Raw genomic sequence first — 15073 nt, forward strand, 5'->3', positions numbered from 1 at the left:
GTGTCGCTCTAAGAGATGTTTGTCTAAATTAACTACGCCGCTGCAGTGCTGCTTGCAGACTAGCACACAAAAATCAGCTAAAAAGCAGAGAATATCAGCACAGTTGTCTAGCGAAACTGCCTGCAGCTTGCTGCGTACGGGCGGGCTGCTGTTGCTGCTCTCTGCGTTCTGCGATGCGGGCGCGCGAGTGTTCCAGACGGGCAGCTCTATTGTTAGATAACCCTAACCCTAAGCTAGATCCCACAATGTAAATCTACCTGCAACAAGTAGAAACTTTGCAGACACGCTTGTTAAGTATGCGCGAGAAACTTTTGTATGCGAATGTAGTGCTGATAACCGCTGTAGCGTAATGGTTCGGGGGGGTCGGAATTCGCGGTTCGGGGGGTGCAAATCGCTTAATCGGGACACGTAACCCTAACGCTAAGCCTATTGTAGCGCGGGTCGGGGTCCGAACCGCGCCTCATATTGGTTAGGCTATGTAGCTAGTATATGTTACCTAACTCTTAGAGTTCTATAGTTGCGCTAGCAGCTGTCAATTAATTTCTATCTACTGCGCACTACAAAGCTAGTGTTGTATTTTCTGCAGAAGCGTTGCTAACTTACAAACAGACTTTTTAATTAATTCTTCTGTTAGCTTAGCAGCTAGCTATAGCTTTGCTTTATTTTAGTTAGGCAAGCAGGCTTAATAGCCTAGATAAGCTAGATTCTAGCTCTGCAGAAACAATAACTACCTAGTTCTCTTAAACTAGCTAGTCTTGTCTGTCTTTGCAGCCTTAGCTATTACTTACATATTCTTTTTAAGCTGTTATCGCACGTTCTGCTATTCGCTAAGTTGTTGTTAGATAACCTAATCTTAATCTAATCTTTCTCTATTTTCCCTAACACCTAAATTAACTATAAAATATTTCTGTAACCCTCTACTACGGAAAAACGTCTAAACTTTAACAGAATTAAATAACTTACTTTTCTCTCTCTTCTATGCTTGCTAGTAATTTTTTTTTAAATGCATGCGCATAATATTAATATTAATAGTAAGAAACAGGCATGTCTTGTAGTAGAATCTATCTAGCAGCGTTCTTAGCTCTTTAATTAGCTAAGCAGGTTACTTAGAAAGCTTAATATTCTTTAGGTCTATCCTCTCGCAATGTGTAAAGCGTTAGACAATCTCTTTTTACACGTTAGTAGGCGTTGCGTGCTGTTTAAATAGATGCTTATTAAGATTAATAACTCTACTATAGTAATACTTACAAACTAAGACACTAAAATTAGCTAGAAAGCAAAGAAGATTATTATAGTTCTCTAGCGAGAGTTTCTATTCTATACTACGTACAGATAGGCTACTATTACTACTCTTTGTATTCTATAATGCGGGCGTACAGCTGTTCTAGATTAGTAGCTCTATTATTAGCTCTAACTCTACTCTAACTCTAAGCTACATTACACAACTCTAAATATACCTACAACAAGCTTAAACACTAAGAATTAACTAATTAAGTATACGCAAGAATATTTTATATAGGAGTTAAGTACTGTAAAGTGCTATAGAAAAATGTATTAGAGAGGTTAAAATCCGCGATTCAAGGGGTACAGGTTAGCTAGATGTAAGTAGAAACCCTAACGCTAAGCCTGTTTCAGCGCAATTCGGGGGCTAAATCGCGCCTTATATTAGTTAGGACTACTAACTTATCTTATAGTAACGCTGTGGCTATAGAGGCCGGATAGGTATTACAATAGTCTCTTCGTTCTAGCACGCAGAGCTAGTGAAGAGAGAAACCTAACAACAACATGCTATAATCTACCTGCTAGATATGCAGGTAGCGTGAATTACAATATGTAAGCACTTGCAGAGGCTCGTCTATGGATATTCGACTTGAATTTTCGTAACTCGAGGTACTTACTAGAGGTGGCGAGCTACCTAAATCGCGCGTGGATGTATATTAGCGGCCTTGTTGATAGAAAGCCTGCCGGTTGCAGTCTGACAGATTATGACCATTCTATGCCGAACAAAAGTTGATGATTATCGCCCGGGCTTCTCCTTGAGAACTCGTTATACTAGAATATGTCTTGTGGCATCAACAACTATCCCATTTGAGGGAAGGCCATTTTTATCAACTTCTTGGAAGAAACAAGGGGCGTCCTCAAGGCAACTGTAGCCTAAAGGTAATGCGTTTGGTGCAACAGGCGCCGGGATTGGTACAAAGTCTATGTTTAGGGTGCGTAAAACCTTCTGTGATGCTAGCCACTTCCTCAACCCTCCGTTTGATGATCCACCACCCACACTTTGCAATGGCGGCTATATAGAGAACGCCAAAGGTCGTGATAAGGCATACTGACCATTGGATGTCGTTGTCGGCTGTGACAAAGCTCATTTAGTACTCGCAATTGCGAGACAATGGTGCGATTTTAATATAGGCGTGAGCAGTGACCTCCAAATTGAGTCGGCGCTAAACGAGGCAACACTCCAAGCGGCCTTGCACCGCCCACTCGACGCTGGCGCCTGAGTACTAGAAATAGATTACGAATAGACCCAGACTTTAAAAACACAAATCTACAAATCCAACCAGAAACGATAATGACATAACTCTAGTAGAGGTTGCGATACTCGATCTTGTAACACAAACACATTCAAAAAGAAACAGGCGCCAGACAAAGATTACTCGTATCCATCTCCAAAAGGCGTCTTACCAGTGCTACCCGCTCCCCCAAGTCTTTGATAGCATTGGGTAGAACGCTGTATGGAATTTCATACTCCCTGAGCATAATGAAGAACGCTTCATTCAATGCCTTCCACTCCGAAGTATCATGATAGGCTAACCTGACTCTGTCTGCACTTAGCCACTCTGTATTACCAGCCTCGCAAACTATCACTGTAGCGTGTTGCATTCTCAACCTTGACTTTGCCCACTCCCCCGTTCTCGCTAGTGCTTTGAGGGCGTCGAGTCCAGTATATTCTTTCGCATATACTAGCGTGTCTAGCGCTGATCGATCTGCAAAGAACCACTGATCCTTCATATGCTCCTCGGTTTGGTCCTGTCTCAGCAGAATGTGCATCTGTAATTTAAGGCCCCGAACACTATCGTATAGGTCTGTTGCCTGAAAACCCTTCTCTTGCATGATAAATCGGGCAACCTCTTCGATGATAAACGGCTGGTTGAATCCATGAGATGCTGGGTCGTGATCAGAGTAGAATGCTCTCAATGCGTTGAGAAGAGTCGTCTTTCCACTACACTGAGGTCCTATCAAGTAGAGATTCGATTGTTTTGGAGGCCCGCTTCTGTTGCCAAGGGTTTCGAGGCTCGTAGACATGGTGGTATCAGTGTTCTGGTAGGGCTCAGTCGTTCACTCAGATCCACCGTTTTATAGCATTCAATCTGCCTAGCACGTCATATCATTGACTATGAATTTGATTGGCCCTTTTAGAAGTGTATGACGCACTGCACAGCACACAGTATCACACGACCTTCATCTTCCCGATCCCTGATGGGTCTTATGATTTCACCATTTTAGTTCTTGTTCATCTAGCTCAAACGTACTGGTCGGTCTGGCCCAGTCGTATACTCCTCCACGGTCCCTAAAAGCCTTCTCATCCCAATATACACTTCGAAGTGCTTTCTTGACGCCAATGTCAAGGATCGATTCAGATGGTTGACGTCCGTCGCGGTCTAGAAACCTCAAGTACTCGTCGAGAATCAGATACGACTTGGCCATCATTCGATTAGACTCTGGCACGAGTGACGTCTGGTTCGTGTGTCGTCTGCAAAAGCTGTCATATTCCTCATCGGTGATGATGAACTTGCGGGCATCTCGGAGTGTCTTTCCAGAGTCGTTTTCCCCTGCAACGACCAAGACTTGGAAGCACTTCCAACGAAAAGGCCGAAGCTGTTCGATATGTCTGTTCATATCTTCCTTCCAATTGAGTCGACATACCACAGTGTTGATCTTGAACTTGATGCCATACTTCTTGCACCAGGAAGCAACCTTGTATAGCTGCGAGATCTGGTCGCCGGATCCACGGCCGATCTGAATGTTGGTAGACTCGTTGAACGAATCGCACGAGACCGCCAAGATGTCAACTTTGGAGCCACACCGTCGAAAGAAGCTCTCCTTCACCAGACTTCCATTTGTGACGATAGAGACCGACTCGAGTCGTAATTCATCTTTGCAAAAAACCACCATCTCAGCCAGGAACTTTGGATAGAGAAATGGCTCTCCGCCAGCAAAATTCAGCTTCCGCATGCCTGCTTTCTTAAGCGAAGAAAGGCCGATTTTCGCGCGATCGGAACTCTCCATGAAAGAGGAGGTGGCGGTATGGAAACAGAATCCACATGTTTTGTTGCAGCGCCTCGTAAAGTGATAGTTGACAGCCACAGGGCATACGGTGCGATGATTGGTGTAATGCAGGTACAAGAACGTGATACCAAGCAGCAGCAATCCAAAGTAGATGGAGATGGAGTCCATTGTTGGAGTGTGAACAAAGAACCGAGCTGGAGGAAGCAAGTTGAATGCTGGAGATGTTCACTTGCTGCCATAGAATTTATTGATGCACATAAATACTGTCCACCGATGACGTGTGGATGACCCCGCTTTTGCGTGGCATAAATGGAGGCTGTGAACTCCTGCAGTCAGACAGTGCTATTTCTCCCGGCTAACATCCTTACAAACTGCCATGGAAATTACTGCAAAAACCGTCGTCTTCGTCATTGGTACGTATGCGAAATTCTAAGTACGCGACTAAGCTCTACAGGAGCCCCTGGTTCAGGAAAGGGCACGCTGTGCCGAAAACTTTCTGATGAATACGGATTCTGTCACTTATCTATTGGAGATATATTGAGGAGACTTGTCTCCGACTCGATGATGGACCTAGTTACAGCATCTCGGGTGCGAAGAGGCGAGCTCGTTTCCACAGAGGTGTTGATCAACATTCTTCAAGATACCATCAAGGATGATGTTTGCAGCGGCCGTCACTTGATCCTGGTAGATGGTTTGCCAAGGCAGTTGGATCAGGCTATGCCTGTGGAAGAGAAAGTTAGTATGCCCGACTGCTGATGCTTTCCCTTGGCGTATTGATTTGTGGTAGATCGGCTCGCCAGCATTGGTACTGTTCTTCAACTGTCGAGAAGAGGTCGCCAAAAATCGCTTTCTCACGCGAAAATTACCCGGAAGAGAAGCGGATGATGCAGCCATCTTCCAGAGGAGATACGATGAGTTCGCTGCGGAGAACTCCAGGATCTTGAAGACTTACCAGGAACGAAACCTTCTTATCGAGGTAAGATTCATCGTGAAGTTCTTGTCCATGCTAAACGGCGGTCAGGTTGACACGAACGGAGAGACGGATATCTCGTACAGAGCCCTAGTGAACAGCCTGAGTAACACCAATTTGGCACATTTTCTCGTCAGGATGAAAGAAGGTATATGCTGAGTACGTAATGGAAGAATATAAAGTGAGGGACAGAACAGGCATGTTTGTCGATCACGTGACCGTCACTAAGGGTTTCCTTTTTGTGCAGTTAGAACCAGTTTTATCGAAAAACGATACCACTACCCTGATTTCCACTCATGCTTTGCGTCTTTCTTGCTAAAACCTCCAATCGTAGCTTCTAGCATTGTCCATGTTTCCGAAAGCCATATCTCAAACCTTTCGACTGGAGGTGGAGCGCAAGTTTTGCGGGCTTGCAGTCACCGATCTTACCCTTCACGTCGGGAACCCACCATTCTGGAGCATCCAGTCACAGGGCCAGCGCATGTTCAAGGACACTTATTTCGATCGGGCTGGACTTCTCGCGGCGGCAGGTGTATGGATCAGGCTACGCAATGGGCAATGGGAAGCTAAAGTGAGAAAGGGTGGCGACTTCCAAAATTCGAGGTTCGAGGAGCTGTCCGATGCTCGCAAAATTGGGGAGCAAGTACACATTATTACGGGACAAGTAGGCAGCGAGCGCGAATTTTTCGGCCTCAATCGTATTGCAAACATGTGCACGACAAGAAGAATGTGGCTGGCGGACGAGAAGTTTACGATTGTGCTCGACACAATGGACTTTGGGCATGAGGTCGGCGAGGTCGAGCTGCAGTCAGAAGTGCATCTCACTTATACCGGCCAGGTGCTAGAGGACCACAAGCAGATGGCAATGCAGCAGATGGATAAAGAGATTGTCGCTTTCATGGAACGTTATCGGTGGGCGTTTGCTGCTGGTGTGCCCATAGGAAAGCTGACAGCCTACTTCCAACGCGACGCCGCAGGCAAGTTGTAGGCGCATGGTGTGGTGCGGGCACTGGGTGGCCCCCACTTAGACCGTATCGTACGTGTTGCGAGTCACATCTGCCGCGCTAAGCTGCATTCGACTGTTTGCGAATATGAGCTTCCGCAATACCCACATTAGGTTAGCATCGCTATTCGTGAATGGAGGTTGCTACTGAGTTCGTTCTGGGATAGAGTTGTACGCCTCATGCTGTGCTTGATACAGTGTGTTCTCTCGATTCTCCCAAGGCAAACAGTGACGACCCATCGATCGCGTTGAACAGCACATTAATAATTTTACATGACTGCAACTTTGGAAGCTACCTTGACCCATGTGCTAAGGTTGTGCAGTACTTTCCGCGTATCGCTGACTGTCAACACGGTGAGCCAGGTCCTGGGTTGAGCCACCCCAACAATATGAGGACTCCAAAAGATGAGACTGTAGAGCCACCCACAAAAGCGACTATCGCGAGATTTCTTGAGGTATAGATGTATAGATGTGTGCGAAACTTTCTATCTACTTAGAATAGTTATTACGTGTCCGTGCTGAGCGTTTGGGGGGACTTGCGTGGAGGAGACGCTGGCCGAGGCACAGCTTCAGCCCGGCAGCGCTTGGCCTGCGACAACATGTCTGGCATCCCCTACTGTTCATAAGCCAGCATCAGTTGCCGCCCACCCACATCAACAGTATCGGTCGGACACCGATGGACGTTGACAGGAAGCACTGGCTTCATTACAATAGTCACGGTGGATCGCAATCGCTGCAGCCGAGCACGCTATCATACATATTGCAGCTTACACAGCGCGTATGTTGGTCCTGTGACTTACCAGATTGCAGCAGATGGTTAGAGAAGAAGCGTCAAACGCGCTGGCAACGCGCAGACCAAGCAGGCTCCGGGGAGTGCCGTGCCGACGTGGTGGCGGGCTAGCCTCCTTGGGCCCGCGCGCTGTTGCGCGTTCGTTGCTCCCTTGTATAACCGTCACTTCTTATGTTACATGTCTTTCTTGGTGGCCTCTCCTGCCCTCATTGAAGCACGTAGGTCGTGGCCGATCATATGCGCAGCGTCGCCGCAATTATAGGAGAATCGTCAAGGATGCCTACGCTGTCGCGTTCACAGATCATCTAGTCTAAACCGATAGGCGGAGGATTAGATGGCTTTTGCGCCTTTTTCAGTTCTGCATATGAGGATATAGGCATTCCCAAATCCTCTCACGTGCTGGGTCAAATAGGAAATGAAGGTAATGTAAGTTTGCCCTACTAGGTACTCCTCTAGAGTGCACACAGACTTAGGATCTCCTAGTCGCCCTCGTATCCGCTCTTCAAACCCTTCTAGCCTCTCGTCATCTACCCTTAAGTAGATTCTTGCCGCTGCAGCTTAAGGGCCTGTTGATATTTATAACAATAGTTAACGCTAATAATTTTAATATTAAATAAATACTTTCTTTCTTATAAGAAATCTTTTATAAGGAACCTAACTACAAAATTTAGAATAGAGTATATAATACTATTGCTAAATTAACGCCTCTACTTTGCCTCTTCTTGTCTTTCTAATAAACACCTCTATCTATTAATATAGGTAGCTTTGCAAACTTAATAGAGTACTATAAATATGTATATAATATGCTAAAAGAGAAGCTAGAACACCTATACGTTAGTATAAATAGCTTTGCTAAGGTATTCTTTAGAGATGTGCTAAGTCTAAGACTAGCGGTAGTAGCTGTGTTTAATAAGTGTAAGAAAGGAAAGAGCCTACTCTTCTAGGCAGAGAGCGGCTAGGAGAGCTGGCCTAAAGAGGCGAAGGAAAAGAGCGAAGAAAAAGAACGTTCTAAGCTAGTTCGCTATGCTTATAGACAAGCTGTTAGACCTCGTAGAAGAGTATTAGCTAGTGTCTAGAATTCGGCGGCGACTACTAGCGCAGCTCTATTAGGCGCTGCAAGGCTCTACCGCTAATCGCAAGCTAGATATTAGCTTTGCGGACAATCTAAACGCTAGCGTAGATATAGATTCTTATACCTAGAGAGCTTAAGAGTAACCTACTAGCTAATAAAGTATCTAAGGCGTAGCTTAACCTTAGCTAATATGTAAGAGAGGTGCTTGCTGCTTAAGATAGCTACTACTTTATTCTTAGCTTTACTCTCTATAGACTTTTTATATAGCTATAGAAGTTTAATAGACTTAAAAGTAACTTCTCTAGGCCTAAGAGACGGGGCCTGTAGTATACTTATTTTAGAATTACGTGATTATTACGTAATAACTTAATTACGCGATAACGCGTTACTATATTAGATCTAATAGCAAACTTAAAAATCTCTAATGTAAGCCTTAATTTGCGTCTTATAACTTTACGCTGCATTTTATAATTACTAAGATAACTGTTTTTACGCGCGCAATTACAACGCGCTCTATATTTATTCTATATTACTAATAGTTCTTTAGATTATTAACTAGCAGCACTAATATTAGTCTTATGCGATCGAGCAACACTAAAAGAAAACCTAGTAAGTCTACCTATACTAGCACGAAGCTCTTAAGATAACCTAAGACACCTATACAATACTTATATAATTACTAGCGACCTATATTCTATACGCAATTACTTAGTAAGCCTAGCTATATTAGCTATATTGTGCTATTCTCTGTTATTCTAACTATCTACTCCGCCTAACTATAATTCTAGCGCCTTCTAGAGCTAGCGAAGCGCTGCCTACTTCTAGCTAATAGAAATGTTGTTGCGTGTAACCTTAATAAACTTAAGCTTCTCTTAGGTTACTAGTGTAACTACTAAACTAGCTAGTTTTTTATCTAGTATTAAAAGTTAACTAAACTATTCTTCTACAATTATCTGCGTAGTAGAAGAAAAAAAGTCTATATAGACTAGATACTATACAGCTATAACACACAAGCCTATAAGGCGTTTTTAGTCTAGGTTAATTACTACTATAATTCTAATACTATTGTATTAGAAGCTCTTTACTAGCTCTATTCTTATAGCTAAGGTCTTTAGGTCTACTATTTTAGAGTCTCTAGTAAGAACTAGAAAGTTAAATAAGCTACTTCTATAAGTAGTAAGTTCTACTGTAGTTGCACGTTCTATTATACTAATAGCCTAGGTATTCTTAAGAATAGAAGCCTCTATTCTAAGTATAGAAGAGAAGTTAATCTATACTATATATTCTTAGTAGTTAATAAACATATTAGTAGATATTTATAGATATTTTAAAGTGTATAGAGGTATTAAGAAAGATATAGAATAAAGAGAAGTATTCTCTAAGTAAGTAGACATTTTATATAAATGCTGCGCAAGGCAGCTATTCTCTAAACTACGTTTTAACTACGCGAAATATCTCTAGACTTACACTATAGTATAATATTGTCTTAAACCTAGAGTTTATCTACGCAGTAGTACTACAGTTTAAAGCTATCTTTAATCTACCTACTTCTAAGGCTAATATAAAGGCTTCTATTTAATATTATACTACGTTCTAACTTCTAACTCTTCTACTAATAAGAGCTTACCTTTTATTACTATTAGCACCTACTTCTAAAAGCTTATTTCTACGTTAATATCTTTAGAGATAGAATACAGCCTTATAGCTTAACTATATACACCTCTAAATTAACGCCTAAGTCTACCTCTAAGTCTACAAGAAGCTCTATTACTATTACTATCTATAATTATATTATTAATGCACTAGATCTATAGTAAACGTTCTAGATAGAGTTTTATTAATTTCTATAGCTATATATAGTAAGTACAAGGTGTTTAGGAAATACACTTACATTAAGAACAATATATTAAGTTATCTAACTGCGTTTTGTTGCTCTGCTCTACTATTAACACTCTACCGTAATAGACTTAAAAGTATTGCCTTTAAGTAACTTAATATTAATAAAGATAGACTATAGTTTGTATCTATAATATATTAGTCTCTCTAGATAAATAAGAAGTAGCTAGGGTTTAACCTAATAATTATTATAGTTAGAGATAAGTAGTACGTTAAGATTAAGTAGAATAATAGAAAAGAGCGTCTTATTATTAATAAAGTTATAAAGTAGGTGCCTTATATTACTAGTTAGGTAATAACCTACTAGAAAGTTTACTAAAAAGAAAACCTTAGCACGCTACTTATTACTAAGAATTTATAGTAGTATTTAGAGCGCAAAAAAGAGAGTAAACTACTACGCGCGGCAACTAAGAAGAGGAAAATAATTATTATAAGGTACTTCTACTATAAGATAGTTATTATAGGTAGTTAAGATAATAATATCTACGTAAACGTACAAAAAGGCCTAGACATAAGAAAGGCTATAAACTATAAACTAGAAAAGTTAATACTACTACTAAGCATAACTAGACAACGAGCCTCGCAGAGAGATAGAAGTAGTAATAGTACTAGTAGATAAAAGCAATCCTTAAGCTATATAGGACTGCTATTGCTACCTAGTAAGCGCACTTACTTAAACTCTCTAATAAAACCTGCAATTGCAAATTGGATCTACTGCTGTGTCGTTGTCCGCGACTACAGGAAGGCTATTTACAAAACAAGCTCCAGACTAGACTGCTTGCTGCAATAGAAGGCTGCATCAACAGATACGAGTTGTTACACCAACACGGCTTTCGAAACATGGGATCTCCTCACTCGGCGAAAGGGCCGGCTTAGTAGCCTACATCCTTTTCGAATCAGGCAACTTCAAGTACAACAAAAACCACTTTCCAGGCAGGCCGGGTCAGGGCACGAGGATGATGCGGATGCCCCCTGTTGTCAAGCTCTACGCGGAAAGCGTCGCTAGCGCCGATGCTGTCGCGGAGGCTGAAGCCGCCAGAGGGGATGCAGGCCTGGACGCGGTGCTACGGCTGGCCAACTGCAACGACGAGAAGAGTTTTGGGATGGCGGCTTGGTTGCTCAGCATGCAGTGCACCGCCTCTGTTCGAGCTGGGCTAGCTACGGAGAGATGGACGGTTGGCACGATTTCTCAACTGCGTGCGTGAACACTACCCTGACAGCGGAGCGTGACACGTTGTGGCTGGCTACAACACAGGTCATGAACGGCGAGGAATAGAGAAGAACACGTTACTACTTCTATAGCAATACTAGTTTCTGCGTCTACACATTACTGTCCAGCGTTCTGCATACTAACTTTCGTGTGACGATATTACCAGCAATCTCATCTCCCGAGGTCAGTTCAGTCTGGCGATAGTTTTTGACAACAAGCTGCGCTGACGACTTGACGTAAATTGTAGGTCTCACGGTTCTCTGAACCACTTGATACATTCATGTTTCCCAGCGTTGAGATATCGTGAACAACCAGGCATGGTTGCGGCGACCACACAGAGGCCGGAAAGGCAGTCAAACTAGAAATAGGACGGTCACAGCTACCCCCGCATCAACGTCTCACACCCCGATATCGTCGTCCATTTATTCCGTGATCTTCTGTTTGAAAAGTTCCATGGTTTCGCCATCTTGAATCGTGAAAACGAGTAGGACAGCGGATGCTTTCGGGTATCGCGAGTCGACGGTTTGTTGTATGTGAACTTTCACTTGCCTGTATCACAAATTGATGTACTTCACAAGCAGTGCACGCACACGAGAAAGCCTACTCGTCGTGAAGAGAACTTCAGCAAAAAGCAACGTAAAGAAGAGAATGCTGAGCTAAAGCTTACTCCACATGGGTAGTGTGGTCGAGATGAGAGCGCAACCAGAGACAGGCAAACATGAAATCAGTATTGCGATATCCCCACTGAAACATCCCCCGCGGGATGAGAGAGCCAAAGATAATACTTCAATGGCGAGAGTGGCTTACACGTTTTCTTCGCCCCCAACTGCCAACTTCAGGTCGCTGAGGAAGGACGGCTCGGAGTTGGGGGTCGTCCTTATCTTTATCACTCACTTGAGGAGATACTGCGTCTGGATAGTCGCACTCAAAACGTCTAACAACATGAGGTGTCGATGCAGAGTGCAGTTGGGCTATGTGAGGACTGCTGTCTGATGCTGCATGCGAAGGTCTCCGAGCATCTGTACCAAATGTACCTCCGGAGCTACGTAAGAACAAGTCCCCTCTATGCGGTAATTCGTGGGTACTCATGGGCGCAGAGACACTTATTGGAGGAAGTGGCGTTGCCGGAGAATGTAAATTGATGGACAATTGACGCACCGTTAATGTGGGTGACTATCCTTCTAACGATACAGGTTTTCGATGCGGAACGCTAATGCTGTTAGATCCGCTTGCTTTATAATCGCTTGTCGCTAATCTCGCTATATCGTCCATGTGCCAAAATAGAGGTAGTCGTTAACTAGGTAAGCCTGCTGCTGCATCACGCGCAAGAGATGGGGCTTGTAATGCTGCTAGGGTATCCGCTAAAAGCCCCCTTGGCTGCGGGATCGTAAGTTGTCGTAGATGGGGAGATGTTACTAATTCATGTCCTTGAGAAAGATTGTTTAACAAACCCTGTGTCAATTGGTTTGGTGGCTGCAATGACACGTTGGACAATGCGGTTGAGGTAGATGGCGTTCTACTTGATCCATTTGTTGTGGGTCGCAGACCATTCAGTGCTATGTAGGTTGCTAATGCTTAAGACGTGCGCCTGTCTGCTGTAAGGCCAAAAGGTCTAGTGACTTTGTCTTCAATCACTAAGTCTCTGTGCGTAGCTGTTACTTTTGGATTGGGTGCTAAGCAAAGCACTTCTAGTAAGGTCGGTTGCTAGGTTGCAGGCCAAGTAATTAGCAGCACCAACTAACCATTGTTAGAGACGGACAGGGCAGTTGCCGTGCTGGGAGAGTCAGCATGTGGCATCTCATAGTCTTCTGAACCAGGTCCAAGATCTGAGCCAGAGTCAGAATTTAGGACCTACTTGCTTGCTTTCTAGGCAATGTCTGGCCAATTGGGCCTATCTCACGAACGAGGACCCAATCCCCTTGCGTAGGCCGAGTTCGGATCTTGTGTTGATTAGATTTTTTCTGGTTTCGAGATTGGGATGGACTGACGCTCTGTTGGTTGCGTGAGTGGCGGACGGTTCTTCTATTCAGGGTGGTGGTTTAGGGTTTCCAAGAGGGGTGATTTTGTGAGAAATTCGTCATCCTGGTAGCATTCCACGGATTGAATGGCGTCAATCGTTTGAGCAGCGGGTGCCACGGGTTGGGCAAACAATTATCGAAATGATGGAATGAACGGAGAACGATCCCAGCGATCTTTCAGCGAATGCTCCCAGAGAAAGGCCTAGGAGACAGTGTAGAGAGTGAGTGGCACAATAAGACCAGGCTTGGACCGCTATCTGGAGAAGGGTCAGCATAACCATAGGCTGCTTTATTCTTGCTATGATGGAAGGAGAAGGTCGGGAGCTGCGAGTGGGACGGCATTGATACGATGGACAGAGTTGGGAGAAGCCAGATGCCGTCGGGAAGCGTGCCAGGCGAGAGACGCTCGCATCGAGCGAATGGGGTAGAGCAGAGATAAATATGGGGAAACGACTGGTTGTTGATTACTAGAATTAGAATACAGCGAACAACATCGTGAGTTGCGAAATACAGGTGGACATAGGATACAAAGTAAAGCCCCAACGCTGGAGCGGCTCGACACAATGAGAACATACCTGAGGGTGCCAGTGCGACGGCTCTTGTTCAGCCTCAGGGCGTTGTCGAAGAGCACTGCCGATCGCAAACAACAACTTAAATAGCCTGCGATGGGACAGGCGTCTATTTACGAATCGCGTAGACGATGGTGATAGCATGCGAGCGTTGTCTGCTTCAACAGCATGCAAAGCACGATTAGTTTTTGGGGCGACTGCGGCGGGTGACGAGGCTGACTTGCGGGGGTGGTTGATTGAACAGCCTTGTCTGCGGACGTTGGAACAGGCGGAAGTCAGGATGAGGTTAGCGGTGCAAAGGAAAACAGGCAGATGGGCAGCTAAGGTGAAGCACAGCCCGTGGAATTCCAGTAGTTTTGAGGCAGTAGAGCTAGATGAATTCACTGTCGTGTCAGCGGCCTCCCTCGGGCCCCTAAGAGCCACAGCCGCAGCCGCAGCACGAGCGAAGCTCTGGTCCAACGCACTATCTGTATGGCTTTCAGCACAGTTTTTATCCATCTGGTCACGTTTCGAAACATGACGCTGCTAAGCGGTACGAGGCAGGCACGTACAGGTTCCCAGACACGTTGCTGCACGTATCTTTGAGCATCTTTCATTAGAGTAGTAGCTGCGGTCGAGGTCCTTCAAATAGACTGTCTGATTTAGTATACCAACTCCGCTGTCATCGAGTGATCTTGGATGACACAGGGACCGTTGGATGTCAAAGGAGCGGTGTGTTGCGGGATGGGGGACTTTCCAGCTCACATCGTGGAAGGCCCAAGACCATGCATTTTGCAGGGCTGTGAGGTAAACTGCATGGCTTCAGGGAAGGGATGTCACCAGGGGAGCATCAGCCCCCGTCGTGCATGGTGGGAGGGTTGTTGAGAGTGACGATCACAATCGAGTCCTCGCCTACTTTTGCAGGCAAAAGTGATCTCGGCAGGTATAGTGACAGTGAATCTGGATTCATCAAGGACTTCTGCGACTTTGTGTAGCCTTGAACTCACCCCTCAACATGCGGAGGTGCTGCTATGCAGAAGCACCTCGTCTGTAAAGTAATGAATCTTCTTTATGGTTTCATATGGTCGTATCTATTCTTGTGAAAGCGTATCATTAGATGCTGCAGACAAGGCTCGTACCTCGATCATAATAGAGTCCCATTAGATGTCAGCCATCAGATCTGCAAATCTACCGCATGAACTGGACGCCAGATTAGGACCAGTGTCTCGGCGGCCAGGCAACGTATAAGTACCGGCCAATGCCCCAGGTACTCCAT

General features: G+C 44.6%; 5 protein-coding genes across 5 annotated transcripts; 3 read left to right on the forward strand and 2 right to left on the reverse strand.

Annotated features, from left to right (window-relative positions):
• Positions 1-2444: 2444 nt before the first annotated feature.
• On the reverse strand, positions 2445-3306 carry BKA58DRAFT_401508 (AAA domain-containing protein; the record flags this gene model as incomplete). Its single annotated transcript, XM_046171667.1, has 2 exons — positions 2445-2504; positions 2686-3306. 2 exons carry the CDS (start codon positions 3304-3306, stop codon positions 2445-2447), a joined length of 681 nt encoding a protein of 226 aa, XP_046024761.1.
• Positions 3307-3495: 189 nt separating this feature from the next.
• BKA58DRAFT_401509 (uncharacterized protein) lies at positions 3496-4458 on the reverse strand (the record flags this gene model as incomplete). The annotated part of the gene is made up of 1 exon (XM_046171668.1): positions 3496-4458. One exon carries the CDS (start codon positions 4456-4458, stop codon positions 3496-3498), a length of 963 nt encoding a protein of 320 aa, XP_046024762.1.
• A 634-nt stretch (positions 4459-5092) lies between these two features.
• On the forward strand, positions 5093-5419 carry BKA58DRAFT_314868 (uncharacterized protein; the record flags this gene model as incomplete). The annotated part of the gene is made up of 2 exons (XM_046167496.1): positions 5093-5266; positions 5312-5419. Coding segments are annotated over 2 exons (282 nt in total), but the record flags the coding sequence as incomplete, so codon positions are not given.
• A 117-nt stretch (positions 5420-5536) lies between these two features.
• Positions 5537-6501, forward strand: BKA58DRAFT_384021 (CYTH-like domain-containing protein). Its single transcript, XM_046170232.1, has one exon. The coding sequence runs from the start codon at positions 5610-5612 to the stop codon at positions 6246-6248; it is 639 nt and encodes a 212-aa protein (XP_046024764.1). The 5' UTR covers positions 5537-5609; the 3' UTR covers positions 6249-6501.
• A 1289-nt stretch (positions 6502-7790) lies between these two features.
• On the forward strand, positions 7791-7997 carry BKA58DRAFT_315003 (uncharacterized protein; the record flags this gene model as incomplete). Its single annotated transcript, XM_046167501.1, has 1 exon — positions 7791-7997. A coding segment is annotated over one exon (207 nt), but the record flags the coding sequence as incomplete, so codon positions are not given.
• Between the last annotated feature and the right edge of the window lie 7076 nt (positions 7998-15073).

The sequence above is a fragment of the Alternaria rosae genome (assembly GCF_020736505.1).
Source record: "Alternaria rosae strain MPI-PUGE-AT-0040 chromosome Unknown BKA58scaffold_5, whole genome shotgun sequence".
Classification (NCBI taxonomy): Eukaryota; Fungi; Ascomycota; class Dothideomycetes; order Pleosporales; family Pleosporaceae; genus Alternaria; species Alternaria rosae.